The sequence below is a fragment of the Echeneis naucrates genome, chromosome 11 (assembly GCF_900963305.1).
Source record: "Echeneis naucrates chromosome 11, fEcheNa1.1, whole genome shotgun sequence".
Taxonomy (NCBI): domain Eukaryota; kingdom Metazoa; phylum Chordata; class Actinopteri; order Carangiformes; family Echeneidae; genus Echeneis; species Echeneis naucrates.
Genome location: NC_042521.1, coordinates 6,099,145 through 6,123,418, shown reverse-complemented (window position 1 = coordinate 6,123,418; position 24,274 = coordinate 6,099,145). Strand labels below are relative to the sequence as shown.

Below are 24,274 nucleotides of genomic sequence, written 5' to 3'. Positions count from 1 at the left end.
GTACACGAGCCATCATTCAAGCTAACAACAGGATGCAGTGTGCTTTACTGATGCATCTACAGGTACATCAGAAGAAATGCAGTTTTTACTCGGTGACGGTGGCGTGATGAAAGTAAAAACTCCTTAGAGCGGATGTTCATCCACCTTTATAAGCTAAAATATCTTTACTGAGACACGTAATGTGAGCATGGGCTAATTTTTTGAAACTCAAAATAAACACCTTTGTGAAACTTGATCATCATTAATGTTAAATGGTCCATTTATGTTGCACTTTAACCACATATGATGTAGCTTGAAACTGAGATTACAATTTTTTTTTTTTTTTTTTTTTAAGAAACAAGACATCTGACAAAATAAGTTGACATTCACTGATGGTTTGAACAAAAAAACCTCAATATTGATTACAGAGTTATATGTTATGTTATATGTGAGTACCAGAGCTGTGACAGTAGAACACACACAGACAGAAGTTTAAGGTTACATTTGTAAATGGAAATCAGCGCAGACACGGATGAACACTACGCCAGATAAGACTCTGCAAATGAGCCCGGCACTGTTCCATCTGGTGAGGATGGGCCGTCTTTGGCTTTTGTGCGCCATCATGTGTGCCGTGTACTTGTACATCTGTTGTGAACACTTAAATTATCAGTACAATACTCAACATTAAGAGCTTCCACAAGGCACATAAGCTAATGTCCATAGTAACTGTAGCTACACACAGACAGAGGAAATGATCTGGATTCATGGGTCCATACTTTGCACGGTATGGAATACTTATTGCTAAAACAGGACTGCACATAGCAAAATAAGACCAACTTCATAGAATACAATAGTTTTTACATTTACTGTAGAAATATTTTGCATAAAATGATCTGCAATGCTAGACATACCAAATTATCTTTACACCACACACACACACACGCGCACACACACACGCACATATATACTATAACCAACATTAATACAGACAGTATAAAACAGGTGCAACTAACTGGGGCCACAAATATTCTCCTTTAATCTGTACCTAACTATATTTTATGATTTACAGAGTTTATTAAAATAGTTGTGATACCAGTGATGAAAGGAATACAGTGGACAGTTAATCCTCACCATCTTGTGACAAAAATATTAAGTGAGCAGTCAGAACTCCTTCGAGACTCCTTAACTGTTTGACTGACATTTGAACAACAGCTCTATAGATAATGTGGTAGGAGAAGGAGCCTTCTGATTAGCACACTACGATCCATTTTGGGTAAGAAACTGTTCTGGCAAAGTGCTTACTGTACAGTACAGACTTTATATGGCCTCAGAAGTAGGTTCTCTATAGTGTTACAAATAAAAAATAAAGACCAATACATACGATACTTTTATAACAGCACATATAATACAACTGACCAAATTTTGAGCAGCAGCATTAATACTGAGTGTTCCTCTGGATGAAGGAGAAAAACCTGTAGGTAAATCTATAAAGAGTTGCAGTATTTATCTGGTTTGGTTTGTGTCTTTTACTGTGCCAGACCAATTATACAATATAATCATCTGTCACTAGCAGTACCTGAATGGCTTTGATCAAATGAGATTTGAAGCTGGTGTAGTACAGTGAAAGGTCTGACCTAAAGTGTAGTGAAGGATAAAATGAGCTGCGAGAACCAAAAATGTTCTACACTGGGCCCAGTTAAAACAAAGATGTAAAATTCGGATTAAAACATCTAGGGGCTTGAAAGTAAATACAAATTTGCAGTCTGAAATCCCCAGCATTGAGACCCCTTCCTTTGGAATCTGGATTTGAACAGGTGATAAATGTCTATTTCCTAAACAGTGAGAGTTGGCAGGCAGTAACAGCACAATTCCTTCTTTCCTCTCAGATGTGCGCTCTACAGTACATCATGGCAGCTGTTTGTATGTGTAGTGCCCACATGAAGACTTGAGTGGAGGAGGACTCACGGCCCCGGGGGGTGGGAGATGTGCAGGCAGGTCGTTCTGCTCCAGTTCTGTTGCCCCTTTCCCACTGAAATGGTGCCCGTCAGCAGGGTGGAGTGTTGAAACGGGAAGGAAGGCTCCCCTTTATCACAGGAAGGTCTCAGCAGTGGAAGCTCCTCCAGGTGAGTCTGGGCTGACGTCGACTCTAACACAGGCTACTTTCTCTTGGCTGTCACAAAGAGATAAAGATACAGAGACAATATGAGTGCATCTGCAATTCTGAGACTGTTCATATGTTTAAATATGCAGCCTCTGCAGGACAATCATGGCTAAAGTTTGTCCAATTATATTCAAATATTCCTGAAAGTCAAATTGGTTTTAATTACATTTTAGGAATTATTTTATTTCTGTCAACATAAAGTCAAAGCTTAAGAAGCTGAATATTTAAAACAGTAATACACACAAGACAGATGCTTATTTAATCTACAGTTTCTACATCCTGCTTTATTAAAATTACTGTTATTCTACCTCCCAGGCACCAACCAGACAATCTCACAGGATAAATACATACAGTCAGCCCACTCTTTATATAAATATATATATATTTATATAAATATATATACATAAAAAAAAAATCAAACAGCTGGTTGGTTATAAGAATCTTCATTTACATCTCATCTGAGACTTGTACTACCAAGGGACCAGAATCAGAACTACATGCCAAAATGCAAACATACACAAACAAAAGACAGGCGACAAGAGATCAGTAAAGGTTTCAGTGCAGGACAATTCAAACAAGCTCACATGCATATAAATCAAGTTTAAAACTAATTTGTTCACGAGGGCTGAGTAGACAGGTGATGTACAGTATCCTGAATGTTAACGTGGCCTTTTGGCATTAGAGGAAAAAGTCTTAATTTGTACACACAGTTAGTTATTATTATTATTTTTTTTTTTTCTCAAAAAGACCCATTTGGTCAGACCCTTCACCTTTTACCATTAAAATGCACACAGAGGTGTGTATTGTTCCAGTGTCTCTAAAGGACTGCCAGCTCTGGCCATGCGCTGTCTAAGTTATCAGTGAGCAGGTTAGAGCAGCCATGTGGGTCAGATGTTCTGCATCAGACACAGCTACCTCTTCTTCCATTGGGGGGCTGTAGGCCACTACTCCTATTCTGTATTGTCTGTTCAAGGTGGACACAATAACACAACGCTGACTGCCAGTGTCACAGTATCCATTACAAGTTCTACATAACATGATGGGTCATGACAAAAGATGTGTTTTTAGACTTCTTGTTTAAACTACAGCTAACATGTTCACTTTAAGTCATTGAGGAAGTGAGTGACACTTTCACTTTCACTTTTTATATTATATATGTAGTCCACAAAGCTTTTGAGGACAAACTGTACATCGCTGCTTCACAAGAACCTGATCATAAAAAAAAAAAAAAAAAAAAAGAATAATAAAATGCGAGCAGCAAAGATGACAGGTGGAGCGATGCACAACTGTATCATTTTGGACAATAAACAGACCAGACCTAATGCCTCACTCATTTTTCCATCATTGGACATCAAAGTGGGGTTTCCGGGGGGGACGTCTCACCTTGCTGAGAGTGTTTGCACTGGGATGCTGAGCTGGTTTGAGCTTTCAAAGCTGACCTTCAGTCGCATTTCCTCTTGTTCCTCTTGCATCCTGGACTCTTCCTCCTGGGTGAAAGCAGCATTAGGAGCATAAATTAAAAATCAGCTGTTACAGCAGAAGTGCATTTTATGTGCCATGTATATGATTATTATGACATTCCATTATGTTGACAGTAATACTGGGAGCTCTGTGTCGTTCCTTGTGGCTGGGTTCATTTACATCTGATACATTAGATTGGAGGTAAACCAGTCATCTTTCTATTTAAATGATGATTAATTGATTTAATACACTGACTCGTGACTATCACCACAAAAGAAATACTCTAAGAAAAAAAGGGGCTTTACCAGTTTTTCACGTGCTTTCTTTTTCTTGTCATCCTCTTTCTTCTTCTTGCTTTCTGGCATCAAGTCATCCAGCCAGCTCAGTTCTCTCTTGGTGAAGAAAAAGTCCAGGAGCTTTCGGACAAAGACCAGCGCGAGAACCTGGAGACATACACACACATTACACACACATAACAGATAGATCACAAAATCTAATAAGAACAATACAACTTTTCCAATGACACTCTTATTTCAGCTGCAGACACATTAAAATGTCGAGGCTCTATCTGCTCTCATGTGGAAGTTGTGTGAAGTGACAAAATAACTGTCACTCAGGTTGACGTCATTACCATCATGGGAAACACAACAGCTGCTGCAGAAGCCTTTATGACCCACAGCAGCACCAGGCAGCTCAGTTGCACCAGGGTGAAGATATGGACCTTCCACAGTGGCACATAGCGCAGATATATCAGATCTGGCTGGTGCTTGGCAGGCATGCCAAACAGCTTGATTCTGTCAAAGAACTACAGAGCAAAGAGACTCAGCAAGGGAGATGAGAAATGCAAAAGAAAACAATGGAATGACAAAGTGTGGAGAGAAAAGGAGCAAAATTCAAAACATCGTTCAAAGGAGGGAATGCATTCAAAGAAAGCTTAAAAACTTTCTGAATGATGAGCACAAGGGCCAAACTTATCTGTACCATCAGCTCATGACTGCTCCTCTGCACAGAGTAAAAGGATATATTATCAAAGACCAGCAGAGTCTTACTTGAATGCCTTTCAGTGAAGAGTAACCCATGTACAGAAAGACTCCATAAAGTACTGGCATAGGAATGAACTGTGAGAGGGGAAGAAAAAGGAAAAGGAACGACTTGAATGCTATTTGTTGTACGGAGATGCATTTTGTAGACGACAAACTGAAAATGAGCAACATCTTCTATATTGTCAATGTAAACATTAATGTGACCAGTCGAATTCACAACATGTGAAACAAAAAGCCACGGAGGAAGCCATTTCTTTTAAAGAACTGTATTTTACTGCTGATTATGCCAGCTTACCTTGAGCACCGAAGTCATAAAAACAGAACAACCCATTAGGATAAAGATCATGAATCCAGTGACCCGTTGTTCTCGGATGCCCAAAAACTTGGGCTGCTCTCCGGGAGCAGAGCAGTGCGACTCCACCTTCAGGCTGTTAACGTGGGAGATGGAGAGGACCGTGGCAGCCACAAACCACGGCAGGCCCATAATGGAGCAGATACCAAGCATTAATGCCACTACCAGCAAGTCAAGGTGATAGCCACAGCCTTTCTGTAAGATACACAATGAAATGATTGGTTATTCAGAGCTGCTGAGGTAGTAATGGATGAAGTAGTGTTTGCCCCTGCAGAGCAAATGTCAGGAAAGAATAAAGCAAGAGAACTGCACAGCTGCATAGCTTTAAATATGTCATTTATCCATCCATACTTGTAATTTTATAGCTTGATTGAGATTATCAAGTAGCAGAGCAGTAGCACCCTAAGGCATAAAGATGCCTTTTTTCTGTGAGGAACTCAGCAGAAAATTAGACAATAAAAGATGTTGGCTTCAAGCATAATTCAGGGTGACAGACACTAAGTGAGAGAGAACTGCTGAGAGCTGGGCCAGATGCAAATAATCAAGGAGATCTAGAAATAGCAAAGAACAAACAAGACAGATGCAAGCTGCAGGCAGCATAAATGAGTAAGAAAAATAAACAGAATTAAACAGGTGGAGAGAGTTGGTGACATAAAACTGGGTTTAGTTTAATGGGGACAAAGCATAAGACTAATTTAAATGGTCCCTCATTCTACAACTATGCAATCAAACAAGACTCCACTTTAAGTCTTGTTATATATCACTTTTTACTTTAGAAGACAACCATTGTTACTAAGCCAACTCTGATTCTGCAGTATTTTGGAATTTTTACACTGCTGCAAAACTAATTGGTCGTAAATTAAACACATAATAAGTTAAAATATGACTCAATGATAGATGACTTCTATAATTTTATCATTTTTACAGTTAAAGACCACCAAAAGTAAATCACCACTGGCAAGTCTGACCTTGAGTTTGTGTTCTTTCCGGTTTATGATGACTGCAGTGATCTGCTGGTCCATAAAGATGAGGATGGTGCAGAGCAGGGCAGGAAGTGCTGCCACCAGCAGTGTCCACCAGGGATTTTCTCCTAACGGATCTATTAGCCAGCCTCGGTTCTTTGAAGTTGGCTGCAGGGAAAAGGCAAAGGTGTGCTACATTTACTGTACAAGGCATAAAAGATTTATTTCAGAATTTTTGATGATGCTTTTACATTCATTAGTTTTTAAGTAGCAGTTGCAGACATTTGCTTTCTAAAGAAGAAAGTCAAAGAAGATGTGGTAATGTGGGATTTAAAGGCATCTCTTTTATTTAACCATTAATGCATGACGGTAAACTGACCAAATGGGAAAAAAATGCCTACCTCAAAGCGGTCAGGAACATGCAATTTAGGAGAGGGGATACCCATCAGATAGTCCACCAACACCATGATCATGATGGTTATAAATACAGCAAAGTCACTGATGCTGGAACGCACCTATGACAGACATGCACATAAAGGTAACAACAAATATTTCAGTTTCAAATTCATCCTCATACACTGAACGAATAGAAGCTGCTTCAATACAACTATGGTCATCTAATGCAGCTGACTGTCAACAACCACTAAAGTAATAACTCCATTTGTTTCAACAGTAAAAAGATAAATGAGACGATCACAACACATGCCTACATGGAACACAAAGTTACATCAGACTCGCTGCTACAGTGTGGGAGGAACACAACTAGCTCTACATTTGAGACAGCTCCTACATACAAATGACTCTCACAATGTTAAGATTTACAAAGTGATGGAATTATAGCTAGATATACATACACACACGCACGCACAGAGTTGTGGGAAAACAACCTATTAAAATCTGGATCTATTGATATTTACATATGAAGTTATTTTAGTTAGCTAAACATCACCTTGGTGGGAAAATATCTTTCTGTCTTAAATTGCTTAAGGAAGGAGGACAGGCAGAAGGTGGTAAAGAAGAGGATAATGGACCAGAAGAGAACATCTGGGATGTAGGGCCCATGGTGACCACATGCTGAACCTACAAACTCGCCATGGAGCTTTTTACACATCTAGAGAAGAGAGAAGCAAAGGTAAATTAGTATTGTAAAGCTATTTAAAATCTGTTCCACTTTTGACAGCAGCATTAGTTGCATTTTTGTAAGCTTAGTCATGGTAAATGGTAGCAGTACAACCAGCTGCAGTCATTAAATCTGTATGAATCGGAGTGTGAATGTCTGTCCAAAGTAAAATACTGGCTGTGCCTCTCTACTCCACTAATGCTTAACATGTGACTGAGAGTGTGGGTGTAATTACTGGCTATCACACTGGAGGTCACTATGAGCTTGTCTCACCGAAACGTTGAGGCTGCTCCATTGGATAGAGTCTGGGCTGTATCCTGTTTGGTTCCAGACCTGCTCCAGCTGATCTGACACGTTGGCTGGTGGAGAGCACTGACACCTGGACGTAAGCAAATGGCAAGCAAAAGTCCGGACAGGATCCTAAAATTAATCTAAAATTCAGGCTGCAATCTGCTGACATGAGCTGTTTCAAAATTAATTATTTTGCAGGGTTGTAATTTTCTTCTCAATGTTGCCAAAAGGCTGAACCCACTACAATTACAGTTTTCAGCAACAGGGACAGTGTATTCTTAGCGAAACAGAACTTGTGTAAGCATTAATTAACATGACATCCACATATGAAGTGTGTATGTTAAAACAATTTTGTAACTGAAAAATGATGAAAGGGATTTAATCTGACAATTTACAACAAAAATATTAATAATCATAGTATTTCATACTTAATCATACATATTTAACTAACACATAATGCCAAACATGATAAAAGATTTATTTCTTCTTCCATTCACAGTAAAATGGAGGTTTCATAAAAAAATTAAATCCTCTTGTTTCTGTCTCTGCCTATCTAAAAAAAGAAAGCATAGTGATGCGTAGTAACTGAAAAGCCAAATAGGATTCAGGGTGTCTACCACTGCACATACCTCATACAGAGACTAATGATGAAATCTCAGAACTCACGAATAAAGGGTAAGATTATCCAAATTGTTTTGCATGTTGATAGGATAGCGCTCTCCCAGGTGAAACAGCTTCTCTAGAGCCTCGTAGATGAAGATGATACAGATGAGTGCGGCAAAGGCCTCCTCTGTGAACCGAGTGATGTAGCACACCAAGGAACTAGCATCTGTTGCTACCAGGACAAGACAAAGGAAGGCTGTCCACAGACCAATGCTGGTCCGCAGCGACAGGTAGGATATGCCGTAGTCACTGCAAGTGTAAAACAAAGATGTAGAGAAATTAGATGTATATTCATATACTATGGGTGGGTGCAATAATGCTAATATAAGCGTGTCGGATTATTAGAATTACTATAACATGTTGTATGCCATGCAGACTGTTTTGGCTTATTGATATTTTAAATCTTTTGGCATCACTGGGAAAATACATTTGCTTCAACTTACTTGCAGAACTTGAAGAGGATCTTCTCAAATACTAAAACAGGCCCTGTGCTGCCAAGAATAGTGAGGGGCTGGCCTGCAAAGAGGGAGTATGCCACTCCTGTCAGTGATGCCCCAAATAGAGACTCTATGGCACTCTGTAGACAGAGAAGAGGGAGGGCGTGAGGGAATGAGGCAGGAAGCATGAGGCAGATTTAACCATGCATAGGAGGATAGAGAGGGGAAGGATAAAGAGAAAGAGAGTGATGAGGTAGAGGCGCCCCACCAGAACACCAGAGTTTTGATTTAGCAGGCATTCTTGGTTGCGTCTGAAAGGCTGAATAAACTGTTTGAATGTTTCCACTCTGCTGACTTGTCCAAAGTCTTTGTGAAGCGCTTGCTTGCTGAGCTTACTCAGACCCATCACATACACCGGCACACAGACTGTGCCTATGCCAACAGTCGCTGCCCTAATAAGGACTTGTGGGTAAAAAGGAAAGACAGACAGAAGTAGGATGTGATAAAAAAGAGAAAAGACACTGTATAGAAGCGCTTACAGTGTAAAGGTTTTTTGTTGGCCTGTCAAAAATGGTATACTGAAAACTGAGAATGTAAATACAACACTGAAGTGGGTGAAATATTATCAACACTTTTCATAGCAATTGCAGTCTGATTTGATCTTTAAATGATACAATGTGTTCTTCCTCGGGATACAATAGTAATGGCAGTAATGGGAATGGATGTATGCTGATTGTTACATCTGCATTTAACCACTGAATCCACTGCACATGTGCAAGCACAGATTTAGTTAAATTTGCTTTGAGACTCACTATGTTGCCTTTTGTTGCCTCCCCAAGCAGACCTCCAAATGTGATGACAGGAGACATGCAGGCGCAGTACAGGAAGAGGATGGAGGCTAAACACTGCAGACTGAAGGAGTCCCTGATGTCACTCCAATAGAATGGTGCCTTCCGTTTGATATCCATAATCAAACCTCCAAATAGCCTGAAAAAAGTAGGACATAGATTACGATCATTTTTTTTTAAAGTCACGCTCAGACAGTGGGAAAAGACACATGACCAAACCTGCTTTAATGTCTGTTAATCCAGAAATCCACTAAAGTGACAAAAAAGGTGAAGCCAAGGACAGTCCCGATATATTAGGTGATAAAAACAGTAATTTAGCAAAAATCATTATTAACTATGTGTTACCATTTTACAGTTTATTGGAAATGAGTGTTTCATGTTGCTTGCTTGAACAGCTGTTGATGGTTGGGAGTCAGGCCAGCATTACCAGTGGCATTACTTGTATATAGTAATTGTATACTATACAGATTTCATATCTAGTCTACTTTAATGATGTGTAAAAAAATCTTTCAGATAAGAATGTAATTAAGAATATGTCTCCAGAGCCAGTATGATTGCCATCTGCTGCTGTTAAAAAAACGCAGTGAAAAAATTTGTCTTGTAATTAATTTCATCATCATTCTCATTAATAAAATTCTGTATCTAAATAAGATCAAAAGAGGTCTATAAGTCTCTCAAATGAGCTATGATCCTTTTCCAGCGCCTCTTGTTAACGTATGGCACTTGTCACAATATAATTAACACAATGATTTAAACATGGTTTCTTGTGGCTAATGAAGTTGTTAATTCCACTAGGAGATGCTTTGATTATCTAATATTTCTTTGTTGGCATATTTATAAACACACATGACATTGTAAATGACTGTATAGTCTATCTGTTTTAGAAGTGATCTTTTAAATTTGCTCTTAGGCCAAGAAACTGAAAATGTATTATACTCACCTCCCCGTTCTCTGTAGCTCAGGCCCGATGTTATGGTCCTCCTCCTTTTCTAGCTCTCCAGCTGGAGATGCATTGCCATTGGGCTGTGAGGGTCTCTTCCTCTTCATCTGCAAATGAAGGGACATTTAAATACAATGTGCTTACATGTGATCCCTTTCTTTTCTGTTTTGGTATTTGAAATCCATAGTGGGGCACTGTAATTTTAGTGTTATCGCATAACCCCCCCGAGAAGACACTTAGTCAACCTCTATATTACAATTTGAGGGACTGCACTTACATACAGTATGTCTTACAAGTGATTATCTAATAAGTAAGCTCTATTGATGAGTATGCAGATGGATATTGTTCACTAATGCCTGCCATGCAGTTTTTGTTTGTTGTACATGGCATTTTAAGTGACTAACCTGTGATGGGACATTCTTGGGGGGCTCAATCCGAATTGTGGGATCCCACTCACCGGGAGGCAGGACAGTAACCTGATCAAGAAACTCATCTATTCCAGAGAGGAGATCAGTTCTGTCTTTGGATTTGTATGCAACGTCGTGGAAAATCTATAAAATCAATACTACTATGAGTTATTAAATATTTAGAAATACATGGCAGGCATATTACCCCACCAGCACCACCACCCACAATCCACAAATTTTCCCTTATGTCAGTTTTGTTTTTTTTTTACTCTCACCTCATCTGTCATCAGTGTGGCCATGGATCTACCGATTTCATGGTACTGTGGGCCTTTGCCGTGAGGACCCAAAAGCAGGAAAAGAAACCTTGAACAAGGTACACAATCAAACCCAAATACACAGTGAACTAGCAATACGAATCAGAGCAATATGTACAGCAATTCGTCTACACTTGTGCGCTCATGCACAGGTGAAACTTTTGGGGGAAATTTGGGGGAAAGTTTCTTCCACAAAGACACATTGAAATGTGGCGCTGCCACTGCTGATTGGTAGAATAAAATCAACCGAAATGTGTTGGCCAAGGCTTCGTTTGTCCCATTGATGAATACTCCCTCCATCAATTTCAGTACTAGTATGCTGCTGGCGTAAACATATGAGTGAAATTTCCTCGATAAAGATGATGATTTTACCTCGTAGGCACCGGCACCTCTGTGAGACCTGTGATAAGGACAGCAGGGGACAGCCGTACAAAGGCAATTATGGGCTTCTCCAGGAAGTCCACTTCTCCCACCAGTACATTGGAAGCCTCAGCTCCTGGAGGAATCTTTTTCATGAAATTCATGTCCACCTGAAACCACAGGAACTAGTCAAACTGAGGAATCAGATATACAGACTTACTGAAAATAAAACAGAAGGAAACCAGAGAAGAAGAAAATGAAGAGAGACAAGGTAGGAAAAAGGAAACTTTGCCACAGGAAATGGAAGAGAAGTCCACACATGAAAATAGGGATGAAGATGTGGGAATGTAAGAGATGGCAGCAGGCCACTAGGAAGCTATGTTAACGAATGAAAGGAAAGTTAGTATCTGTATTAAGGAGTTCATAGTACGGAGCAAAGATTGTCCTTTGATTTGATGCTTTTTCTCCCCATGTTCACTGTAAATGTATATTTTATGTACAGTGAGTTCAGAGATTACAAATCTGGCCATGGCAATATTTTTTTCTGTGCAGGAAATACTGCTTCATCCCTCTCGTGTTGTCTGACTCATATGAACACTGCACATTACTTTTGGCAGTCATAATAGATGGTTTCATAATGATAACAATTTATGGCAGCCTGCCATTTTATTTAATGCAACAGGAATGACAAAATAGTAGGATGGATAGCAGCCATGTGAGGGAGGAATTTTCATAACTAAACACAGTTACATAACTAGATAAGCCTTTTACTTTGATCAATTTTTAGCCCATTATTGGTGGAGCCGTAACTGAAGATGCCTCCTACTGAGGCAAGGTTATAATGGGAATGTGATGTTGGTTCTCGTAGAGGCAGTTTTCAACAGAGGCCACTGAAATGTCTGTCAAAGTCCAAAAATTGAGGAAAAAAATGGATGGACTTAGTCACGGGCCTTTCCACCATGATGGTCTGTTGCTGCGCTCAGGTTACCTTGCTGAAGTCGATAGTGCTGCTTTCTCTACTGACCCCTACTTTGGACGGTCTCCTCTCCGCTGCTTTGTTGCCATCCAAGTTGCTGGGGGCAGAGTTCGGAGACACCAGCGGTCCTGGGAGAAACACAAGAAAAGACAAGAGTAGCGATGGACAATGTGTTAGGATTTGGGAGTTAATGGGAAGCTCTGCTTTACGTGTGTGATGTCATTATTAAATTACATTTTTTTTTATTAATTTTTTTTGTTCTCTCCACTGAATTTTTAGAAATAAAGCATTGAAGGTATGTTGATCCATCAGGAACGCCAACTTTATAACATAGGAGCTCAACATGTATGTGTTTGACATTCCTGACAGTTCTCCTTTCTCAGGCTTCACCACTTTCAAGTGTTGAAGCAAAAATATTTCTGTGCATAACTGGCTGCCCCTTTCAACATTGTTTATATGGTTTGAGCCATATCGGATACAGGAAACGCTAGCACTTTAGATCACATGAGAGTGGGGGATGAAATGAGGAAATGATGTATTTCAATCAAAGAACAGCATATGCATACTATCCTCTGAAATTCTGAAGAAACACTTCTTTTACCAATTTTTCCCCGTTTTTCACATTTTCACACTTGTCAAAATCTTTCTCATTTTGCCTTACAGAAGTAATCAAGCTAGCCTCAGACAAAACACAAATTACATTTTAAGCTACAAATCGAGTAGGTCGAGTAGCCCTTGTGGATGCTGGGTAGCTGTGGCTGGTGAACAACAGCCTGATTGCACACATACCCGACAAAGCCTCTTGGAATAAGGGAAGGATTATCTTAGGTGGTGTCCGCCAACACACTTCATTCAACAAGTCTAAGCCCTGGAATGCTCCCCCATACCAACCTTGTAAACAGCGTTGCCACAATGACAGCTGATTAATATGCAAAAGAGTTATATAAATTACTGAAATTATGTATGTTCTATATATTTTATCTATTTACAATAAACAAAGTTAATGCTGATAATCACTGCTGAGTTTACACTCTAAAGAGCAATGGCACAATTTAACTTTGAGTAAAGTGGTTAACATTTCAAATTGGCCTCTACTTCATAAAACTGATCTATACAGTGGAGAGGAAAATACCTCAAGTTAGGGTTTATAATAGCATAGAGAATGTGTGCATGTGACTCCCCTCCATGGCCTATTCGCAAGTATTTCACTCATGACTCAGTGGGTTCATGACTTGAATCTGTGAATCGCCTATGGACAACCCATTCCAATTACAGTATATGTCTAACAAACATCTATGACAATGAGTAGTTGATAATAATTATTTGAAAGCTGTAAGACAATACAGATTATTGTATTTTACTGTTACACTTTGTCTCTGTTAAACAGATGGTTAGCAATTATAGGTCAGCATTGAACAACAGTGCAGTTTTTACAACCAACAGTTCACATCAGAGCACATAATTAAACTGTAACGATGAGGCTTGAAACTCCCCTCTGAATAACCCAAACAGTGATATCAGTGTGCTTGGAAAATCTGTATATTTTCCTAGAATGGGGTACAAATACAGAAGCCCTTCAGCTGTAATAACAGCACCCCAACCTTTCAGATTCAGCTTCGATCAAGTGATCATTGCTTCTAATGGCCCATTTGAAATGGAGCCATATTCAGAGGGAAATACACACGTGTGCATCACCAGCTAATAATAAACTGACATGGCTTGGTTTGGAAAGAACAAAGAGTCACTGTAGGTGGCACTATGATAGTACATACAGTACCAGCACACCCACCCTGGTCTCTGGCTTATATTTAGCAACGCTGCTGCACTCATTGCTCTCACTCATGAACGGGTAAAAGAATGTTTAATTTTAGGAATTGATGACGGTATGAAGTGTATGGATGCCAAATGACGCAATGAGAAAAGCACAAGTAGCATGCTGTGTACCTAGGTTACTTTCTATGCCATACCAAATAAATAAGGAACCACTAGGATATATATTTAAATATGTACATACACACCCACACATTTACACAAGATAAATAAACAGCAGCCAGCAGTTCAAATTTTGACATCCACAATGACAGAGTTTGACAGCAAGTACAATAGCCTTTAAAGCCAGTATTGGCAGAATTTAAAAAAGATTTTGTTTAAATTCTGTGCAAACCTTTTTACAACAAGTAAATATTGTTAATATTTACACTGCTTTCTTTAGGATATCATATGTATAATTTAGTTGTAAACAATAACATAACTCTGTGGAGACTATGATTCAAGTTTTATTTTGTTGATGATATTCTGCTGTATAACCAATCTAGATTGCATAGAATTCATAATTTTTCCCTATATGCAAACTTAAGCGTGTGCTGTGCCTCTCTATTATATAATTGTATAATAGATAAACTAATCAACCTTTGATAACAATTAAATGCTTCAGACTGTGATCAGCACCGACAAGGACCAATATGATTGCAGTATCCCAGTTATAGATCTTGTATGAAACAACCTGGCTGGGAAGAAAGCTATGGGGTATAATGCTTGACACAGTGAAAAAGCATCATGAGACATATGATGAAGCAAGGGAAGAAAACAGAGACACATTTTTTTAAGGCAGCCATGCAACCACAATGAAAGAGGTGTGAACAATGGAAAGGGGCCAAACAATACATAGACACTCTCTTAAGAATATGAAAGGAGACAGACAGATGTAAAAAGGGTTTTCATAGCAACAAAAGTAAGATATATAAGAGGAAAATAATGGCTTAGTGGAATAGACAAAAAGATTGAAGGCACAGAAGGAAAATGATGAGAGGGAGGTGAGAGTAGTATCAGAAGTTTTGTAATTAAATACAGTGGGATCAGTGTATTAGCAAGTAAGCCTTGCTGGGTTATTTATGAGATGGCCGCAGGGTGGGAGGTTTGGAAAGTTAACAGGGAGCAGAACTTTCATGCTAGTGCTAGTGTTCTCTGTTCAAGCCGTGACTCACACTGGCAGGCTACACAGATATTTGCCTTCTAAGGGCAGCATCTCGAGGCCCTGGGATGCCGAGGATGCTCTCCGGATGAATTGTGGCGATCCTACTTCTTCTGCAGAGTTTGGTGGGTCGTTATCCTCGGGAGGCGATACCACCACTTCAGGGATGCCTTGAGGGCCAAGCCCTGTGCCCCGGGCGCATGATGGGCTTGGGGCGGAGCGCCGGAAGAAGGTGGGGGTATTTTGAGGGGTGGAGAAGGGTGAAGGACCTGGGGAGGACCCAGTGTTGTAGGAAGAAGAGGGCAGGAGATGGTTGAGCAGGACGGAGACTCGGGACTCTTGTCTCTGGGTGAGGTTGGAGACAGAGGAAGATGCCCCTTGCTTGTGGAGAGAGAGACGTGAAGAGGACAGGCCCTCTCCTAACAAAGGAGACAATGGCAAAAAAGGAAAAGGGAGGGGGAGGAGAGGGAAAGGAGGAGTAGGAATAAGGGATGGAGCAGAGAGGGAAAACTTATGAAGTAGGAGTACATAACAAAGATGGTATCTGGAGGAGAAACAGCCGGAAGGGGAGGGAGCATGGCAGAGGTGTAGTTAGAGAGATTTTTGCTTATAGAAAGGTGAACTAAATGCATGGCTGTGTACAGAAGACACCAAGAATGATTTGGTGAAGCATGTGGGAAGGTCTGCAGGGGCAAAACAACTTCTTTCATTCAATTCCAAGCAAATCACACAATGCGATTTAACTGAGGCACAGTTTAACTTCAGGTAGGCTTGCATGCAGGAGAGGATGAGTTAGCACGATGTCAGTGCACTGTAAGCAAACATGTGCTCAATTTCAAACAAACCAGTCATATGTCACAGTACATTCTCATTTGGTACAAGACATTCATCTTTTGCAGTACAACAATTATCCACACCAACCAAACAATACATAATTTTTTACCTTTTTACGATTGTGTTTCATGTTTATTTTCATGACAATGCAAGACCAACAACAACCACAGGCATAGTAGTGGGCAATGCAAAATCTCTTTCATTCTTAAAACCTCAGGCTCCACACCACTGCGGCCATGCCGCCTCAAAAAACACAGTTGCAGGTAAAGCAATATTTTTTTAGTGTCATGTCATTTATTCAAACCCCAAAGCCAGGCCAGGCCAGCCATACTATTTAGCACAATCATTTGCACCCAGATTTCTCTTTCATTAAGGGAACTTACAGTGTCAATAGATTCTCTAGATTTTACTCACTTTTACCATCCACCTTCTATGCTGGCATTGAGGGATTTGAACAGTGGATTTTTAGGAACCGTTCCCCAGTGGTAGAAAATGTGGAAGAAAAAGAAATGCGAGTGCATTGCAGGATCTCACCGTTTCTTTCAAGCAAGAGTGGGTCAGAATGTTTCTTGCCTATGTCAGCGATGGAGCGCACCAGAGGGATGCGATTGCTGAGCTTTCTCTCATTCTGGTGGTGGTGTTTCTTCAACATCGCCTCCCGCACCTTATCGCAGAGCTCTTCCTTCAGCTGACCTGAAGCCACCATGCTGTCTATCACCATGTCTGAGTCATAGAAAAGCAGGGCCATAAATATGCAGCTATAGAAACCTGAAGTGATATGTGAAGCTTTAAACTATATTACAAGAATAACAAATGGATGTCCTTTAGAAATACAGAAGTAGCATGACATGCTTTTAAGAAGCGATTTAAGCATACAGTAAAATATACCTGCAATTTCCTCAATACTGTTGGCCCTCATATCAAGCATGACTGTGCCGTTGAGTATACAGCTGCGTAGTTCAAATAAGCTGTGTAGTGACAACGTAGCCACGTAGGGTTTACTCCACCTTTCCCCACCATCTTCCACATCCTCCTCAAACTTCAACCATCTGTGAATATGAGCCCATAGACCATGAACACAGACACACACACATTGAATTTATAAATGTGAAAAAATTGCTCATAAATAAATAAATATGAATATTAAAATTTTAGGACATGCTGTTCCAGTTCATGTACACCAGCTCCTTTTTTTCTTTCACAAATTCAAATCCCACTTTTCAGATCACACAATTAAGCACTGTGAACTGTGTGAGTCATGCTCGAAATCTGTCTGATTACCAAACAAGTTTAATCAGTGAAGGAACAGTTTTAGTCTCTGAAATGCCATCCAAGTTAAGTCAAATGTACCATGTAAAATTCCAAGTTTCTTACAATTTCAAAACTGTTCCAGCTTTTTTTCGACCTTGATATTGAACTCCAGTGACAACTGGCTTATTCTGACAACAATTTTATAGGAGCTATTTGTAAGTTTTGCTATTGCCACACAGTCAACATTGGCATTAACAGATGTTTACCTACCAATCTTGCCAAAAGCTTCAGCCACTGTTGCATTTACAAGGCAAGGTGATAATGCACACCCTCTGCACAGTGCAGACTGGATGCTACAGTGACTTGGTATCTATCAGTAGGTAAATAAACAGCTGCTCAAGCAAATGGTGGTTATGTAGTAATAGCAGCAGAGCTACAAAACCAAACACCAAAACACAAAATAGACAAGTCTTTCCAAATACAGACACATAGACAAGGAAAAGTAGTAGGAAAATGGCATATTATGGTAGCATATCATGCAAAAGGATTCACAGTAAAAAAAAAATAAATAAAATGTAATTTTTCAGTTATGACTGCAGGTACAGTAAATGAACATAATAAGGCGGATAGACATGATCACAATACCTAATCATAGCCCATTTTGCTCAATCATCAAGTTTTTTTTACTGACCTGGCTGTCTCCCTCCATTCAGTGGCACTGCCGTCTCTGAAGGACAGCTCATCCAGTTCGGTGAAAAGATCATGGGGTACATGCTCAAGGTCATCGTCCTCTGTACCCAAGATGAACTGGACCCTTTGAGATGGTGTGTCTGGGTTCAGAGTGATCAAAGGCCAAAAGTAATTTATATAATGTTTGCAATAGCTACAGTAAACCTCTTGTGCTATTAAAAGGTACTTTCTGTGGTTTTTGACCTCTAGTTGCAATAATTTGTTTGTTTGCACATGCGCAGACACAAACACAGACAACTTGATATCCATTCCTGTGATTGGATATCAAGGTGGCTTTCGTGTGCCAAAAAAATGCAAGAGGCCAACAAAATCAGGGAAGTCGAAGGCTGCCAATGAACAGAAGTGAGTGTAAAAAAATAAGGGGAGGTAAATAAATAAATAAAATAATTGGTTTTTTGGTAATTTCAAAGTTCCCACAGGGAACCTTTAGGTGGATGGCCTAATCTCAAGTATACCATAGTCATTACTGAACCATGTCTAGCAAGTTTCCTGTCTCCTCCCTTACTTTTCTCTGAGTTCAGCTATAGGGCAGGATATGGAAAATATCTCAGAGAAGCAGAGATTAAGTCAGCTCATAAAAGATGATGGTAGTAGGATGAGTAATCTTTTGTCAGTTTGTTCAATGCTGATCCACGAAGAAGTGTGCAAAAAGTAAATGTGAAAATTTGGCTACTTTCCAAAACGTTTTTCTTCACGTCTGAAATAGAGGGCGGATATTACGAGAGAAAACGAAAATAGATACGGAAGATTATAAGACTAAACATAACAAAGCAGTGGAACTGGAATGACTTGAAGCAAAAAGGGGGTGTTACTTTCTGTTAACACATGGGTACACTGTGCAGTGGTCTGGTATGCATTATGCACTTGTTGCTAATAATAACATTGTTCCACAACAATATATGAGGATCAAGATGGTCTCCCAATTCACAAACTTTGATCTTAAAAACATTTCTGCAGCAGATAGAGAGTTAAACAATGATAGACACTAAATTCAACTTAAGACACAGTATTCAAAATATTCTAATTATAGCCTGTACAAATAAAGGTTACATTATCAAATACAAATAGGTTGATGAATACAGCTAGTTGGAAAAACCTGGATACTGTATTTCATCATTTAATTTCACAACAATGGAAATAATTTTTGTTAATCTTCTCCACTGTCTGCCCCAATCATAAATCTGTATTCTATTTTTAGAAGGTAAATTGAATTATTACAGCAACAATCCCCGTGATCTTAATTAAGAATGTGTGTGTCTGCTCAGTGTGACCAGCACAATAAAGATTTTAGCATCAACTTTAAGTTCCACTCAGTTGATGAAAAAGTGCCATTTCTGAGCATTGCCTTATAAATCATAGTATCTTGTCTCTTCGGTAAGTGCTTAAAGTGATAACTGGACTATATAAGTGCTGTTATCTTATATTGCCATAAAGCAGTTAATAATTTGTACAAAGCATTGGTTGTTGAGTATGCAGCAGCTTCTCACAGAAACACACACATACACCCCTTAAAATTGTCATAGCCATCATTTGGTTGAAGCAGCTCCCTGTGGCCTTTAATGCCTTTTAGAGCTGATTATTTTATTCAACTGCTTAGATTCTCAAAGGCTAAATGAAAGTGGTGCTCTAACCTGGTAATCCATGTATTGTTGTAAGCTGATTTGATTCCAGAAATCACACCGCAAAGTTTAACTCCACTGTCTAGCTTGGTGTTATTAGTTTAAAACAGTGTCCAACCATAAGATGGAGATTCCCTGCCGTCGTCTTTTCCCTCCTCAAAATCTTTATCTTTCTTCTTTCGGTGGTGTCTGTGTCCTCGATGGCGATGCCTTCGCTTGTTCTCCCTTCCAAAAGGAACGTGGACTCCTACAAACACGGCTCGGTGGCCTGGGGAAGAAAGAGGGGAAATTTCTCTTTCACACAAATTGGAAATGGGAAATTAGAGGAAAAAAAAAGGGAAACCAGAATGATATTCTATAAAAAATATTAATGAAATGCAAATTAAGAAAATATTCAGTTACTTGTTTTGAAGCATTCATTTATATATATATATATATATATATATATATATATGTGCTTCAACTTCTACATTATCTTCTCCACGTACGAACATAACGCCAAACTATCCCATTTCATGCTCACATCAGACAATATGATGTAGATATTATTTAGAACATTAATGACAGCTTCCATCCATCTAATGGGGAAATGTGACAAGTTCCTATCAGAAGTCACTTGGTGTTTTGTGTTTCTGTACGAAACTTCCACTTATAAATGTGAAAGCAAGTCCTAAGTAAAATTCTTTTACTTACTTTTACTAATTCCACAAGCCATACAATATAAAAGGAGAATATAAAAATGCCAAAAAAGTGAATTCCATTACTCCATTGTTGGTTAGAAACAATGCATTTACAGTATCACAAGTCTAGGAATATGCATTACTATAATTTACAACTTATTTAAAACAGACACACAGATATTTTAGACAGAACAAATCACTTTTTTCCCCCCATTCATTTGAATGCTAGACATTACCTATTCGAAGGAGCATTTCAAATTTGCACCCATCTTTTTTATCTACCTCCTATCATTATGGTCACTGCTCCACAGAAACCATGTCATGAGATGCAAATGTCCTATTTTTGCCCTACATTCAATGCCAATACACATTTTTCACAGGCAAGTATCATTCTAAGATATGAAAGAGAGCCCAGGATGATTGAAGCCAAGATGAAGCACTCAGTGACATACACAAGATGAACAGATGGAGAGAAAAAAAAACCTTACAGCTTAGCTGGTGAGAACCCAGAAGCTTCAGGGATGTCACAAAAAGGAGTAATGGGATAAATGATAATATTGATATCATTGAATGGAGGATGGATGATATGAAGTGTATACTCAAATAAAGAGGGCAGGTTAGGTTTAGGTTAGGTTTGCTAACATAAATGGCCTGAGGAAGACATTTTTCCCAAGTGACAGAACCAGCACTTCAGATGTTATGCTCAATTCAAAATCCTATCCTATAATCAACAATTATATTCTATGAAATACTTCCAAGCCAACTGTGAAACTAGGAATAACACATCAATTCACATTAAAACATGTATAAATACATTATAATATGCAAATACACATTAGATCATTGGTAAAAATGTCATCATACATTGGATCCTGATGTGATTTTTCTGAAAGGCAAAGAATTATGTGACTGAATCATTCTCCCACTCTGCTAAAAAATTGTCAACGTGTTTCCATCTAAAAAAAAAAAAAAAAAAAAAGTAGTCACTGTAATTATCCACCTTTCTATCCAAATGACTTCAAACTTACTTTCCAAATCATCCTTTTCATAGTTTGTGTGAGTGGTGAAGCTTGACTTTCCATGGTCAACAATCGCTTCTTCATCTAGACCCTGAGAACAACAATGAGAGAGAAATAGCAAAAGAGATGGTGACAAAAAGGAGGGTAAACAACATGATATTTTTCAAATGCAAATTTGTATTCTTTTGAATTATTATCATTGTTCATTTTACTTTATGTGTTGGTCTTGAGGAGATCACAATGGGCCAGGAAAGAAAACATTAAAAGAATGGCTGATTAGCATTGTTTATTAACTGCCATCTTGCCACAGATATTGAGCAACCCAGTTGACTGTGGTAAAATTGAACTTTCAAAAAACTTTTGTCCAACTTATTGTTGGTGAGAGTGGTAGTGAGTCTGTGTGTAAAATGGGGGAACTAACAAACTAACAGAGCAGAGACTGCAGTATTTTCAACTGACAGGCTGTGATTAGACAGGTGTAAACCCAGAGGAGCTCTTCCATCATCTGTGGATTTGGTGAAGATGTGAGCCTGGGTTGTTGTTGTTGTTTTTTTTTTTCTATCTACCCTATTGCAAATCACTCCATAACTCTGGGTTATGCTCAAAAGTATAAACAAAATATAATGTGGGGGGGGGGGGGGATTTCAGTTAGCCCTTATTTCCACAACATTCATCTATAGTATATAGAAAGAATGTTGAGACCATCTTCAAAAAAATACAATAAATTGAATGAAGTGCAGTTAATGAGATAAGATAATTGATGTCATTTGAGGTGTAGCACAGAAGAAATTTGCATACATAGGAAGTCATAACTGCATAGTTTACCTAGCACAATACCTAATTATGGTTGTCTTGAGAACCTCATATATATAAAGCAGCAGGGTGTCACTGGCTCCTGAGGGTTTATCTGTTTGCTATTTTCCACAAATTAATTGGTCTGCATTGCAATCTCTACTTGTTGTCAAGGTTCATGCAATAAAGTTTCATAGCAACATCAAAGAACTGGCTACTTAAAAAAGAGATTATAACCTCAGAAAATAATTAACATTATATCAATACCATGGATCAATGAAGAGATAGACGAATCCAATTAGAACAGATACACAAAGCTGTCAGGATACATGGCAGCAAAGCACACATTATTAATATTCTTGATTAAATTATACTGCCATAAGATAGTGTTTTTACAATACCCTAACACACACAAAAAGAATTGGCAAACATATCTATTCAACCACCACAATTCAATGAGACACCTGTAGGAAAATGGTGACTGCTTTACAAGCACAATCTGTATTCCACGAGGTGCTGAAAAGCAAAGGTGACTGAGACAGTTATTATTCTATGTGCCTAAGGATATGGTCGTGTTGAAACCCCCCATCCAAAGACAGATTTCATTCTGGTCCCAACCTTAAACCAATTCTTAGCCCTAAAGCAGCCATTTAAATGTAAGGAATTCAAAACTGGATTCATAACACATACACATGCTACAACCATAAACCTCCTTGACCTAAACCCAGTGTGGTCCAATCAGCAACCTTGTTATTAGTGGTACCCTGACTCCCTGCCATGAAGTGCATGGATATTTAAGGCGACTACAGAAACGCTGTATCCAATTACTGCTGTCTCTGTGGCCAGAGCTGAAGTAAATGTGCTGGGAGAAATCCTTGACACTCAGCCACCATACCGACATTCATCCAGCTGGAACCAAATAAATGATCAGATAGACACACACAACTACAAAACAACAATATACCTGTGATTTACTGCGGGATTACATTTGTGAAAAATTTGTATTTGCAGCTTTGATAACCCTCATATTGCATCTAATGAGAGACCATACCACACCAAGAATCAACATGCATCTGGCAAACATTGGCTGATCAATGCATATTCCAATAACAAAAACAGACAATTTTTACAACACGAGCACACAAAAGTAAACTCAATAAAGGGAAAATAAATGGATACAGACTGAATAAATAAAATATTACCTATAAATATTTCAACAAAGCATGATGTGCAGGACGTACCATTAGAGAAAAACTTATTTTTAGATAAGCATTAATATGAGGTATATAATACCACAGCTAGCTAATGCTGGCTTTGACTGACAGGCAAATCAAAAGAGGTGAATATTGGGTTTGACACAACTGAATGACCACAAATGGAGATCTGATTCTTTCTGTCCTCTTGTATTTTGGCATGCTGTGTTTTTTAACCAAAAATGTTCCCAGTCTTGTTAAAATAATTAAGTTAGATAGTTTGTTTTGTGACATTCAGTCTCTTTTAATCAGAAATATTTTCTGCAAATACAAATCTCCTGTTCTCCTGCCTCATGGACAAATACTTTGATGTAACACAGTCTCCAAATGGAGGATCCTTTCAGTCCCTTCAACCAATCACAAACAAGCACTGCCGCTAAGCAAGACAGAATGGAAACAAAAGGTGATGGCGTTAGCCACATTCTGAAAAGACACTTGATATAGCTTTTGCTATCAGAGTCCTTGGCGTCTTAGGCGTAACATACCACCTTCCATGACCACATAGAAATTTCTTTTTGAGGGAAAGCATGTACTCTATGTCTGTCTACTGCTACCCCTGTTTTATAACTGTCTTATTACTCAGAATATGTCTTCAATGGCATTTAGATTTCCACACATATATTACCATAATCATTCTCCTGTTCTCCTGAACCCCATGCAAGATGAAAGATGCCATCTGTAATTGTGTTTGTGTGTGTGCACATGTTAGCCTGTGTGTTCTACAGTTGCTCTTGAATTTGCATGATAATGAGCTGGGTTTTTCTTTGACAGTGTGTTGATGAGGAGCGGTA

The 24,274-nt window shown here is 38.9% G+C and overlaps 1 protein-coding gene across 3 annotated transcripts in view; it reads right to left on the bottom strand.

Annotated features, from left to right (window-relative positions):
- Positions 1 to 290: 290 nt before the first annotated feature.
- LOC115051052 (sodium bicarbonate cotransporter 3-like) overlaps positions 291 to 24,274 on the bottom strand; it is a 31,975-nt gene continuing 7,991 nt past the window's right edge. Inside the window, exons 2-26 of one of the 3 annotated variants that reach the window (XM_029514318.1) lie at positions 21,448 to 21,529; positions 19,858 to 20,007; positions 18,062 to 18,200; positions 17,008 to 17,168; positions 16,654 to 16,842; positions 15,324 to 15,704; positions 12,327 to 12,442; positions 11,351 to 11,508; positions 10,940 to 11,027; positions 10,662 to 10,808; positions 10,258 to 10,364; positions 9,282 to 9,456; positions 8,476 to 8,609; positions 8,036 to 8,281; positions 7,352 to 7,457; positions 6,908 to 7,069; positions 6,360 to 6,473; positions 5,965 to 6,126; positions 4,940 to 5,191; positions 4,651 to 4,719; positions 4,233 to 4,406; positions 3,907 to 4,044; positions 3,524 to 3,627; positions 3,056 to 3,104; positions 291 to 2,149 (exon numbers count right to left, since the gene is read on the bottom strand). In XM_029514318.1, coding sequence (XP_029370178.1) covers positions 2,126 to 2,149; positions 3,056 to 3,104; positions 3,524 to 3,627; positions 3,907 to 4,044; positions 4,233 to 4,406; positions 4,651 to 4,719; positions 4,940 to 5,191; positions 5,965 to 6,126; positions 6,360 to 6,473; positions 6,908 to 7,069; positions 7,352 to 7,457; positions 8,036 to 8,281; positions 8,476 to 8,609; positions 9,282 to 9,456; positions 10,258 to 10,364; positions 10,662 to 10,808; positions 10,940 to 11,027; positions 11,351 to 11,508; positions 12,327 to 12,442; positions 15,324 to 15,704; positions 16,654 to 16,842; positions 17,008 to 17,168; positions 18,062 to 18,200; positions 19,858 to 20,007; positions 21,448 to 21,529 — 3,627 coding nt within the window. In that variant the 3' untranslated portion in view covers positions 291 to 2,125. The remainder of the gene's footprint in view (positions 2,150 to 3,055; positions 3,105 to 3,523; positions 3,628 to 3,906; positions 4,045 to 4,232; positions 4,407 to 4,650; positions 4,720 to 4,939; positions 5,192 to 5,964; positions 6,127 to 6,359; positions 6,474 to 6,907; positions 7,070 to 7,351; positions 7,458 to 8,035; positions 8,282 to 8,475; positions 8,610 to 9,281; positions 9,457 to 10,257; positions 10,365 to 10,661; positions 10,809 to 10,939; positions 11,028 to 11,350; positions 11,509 to 12,326; positions 12,443 to 15,323; positions 15,705 to 16,653; positions 16,843 to 17,007; positions 17,169 to 18,061; positions 18,201 to 19,857; positions 20,008 to 21,447; positions 21,530 to 24,274) is intronic. The other 2 variants (XM_029514319.1, XM_029514320.1) reach the window with 2 other exon arrangements.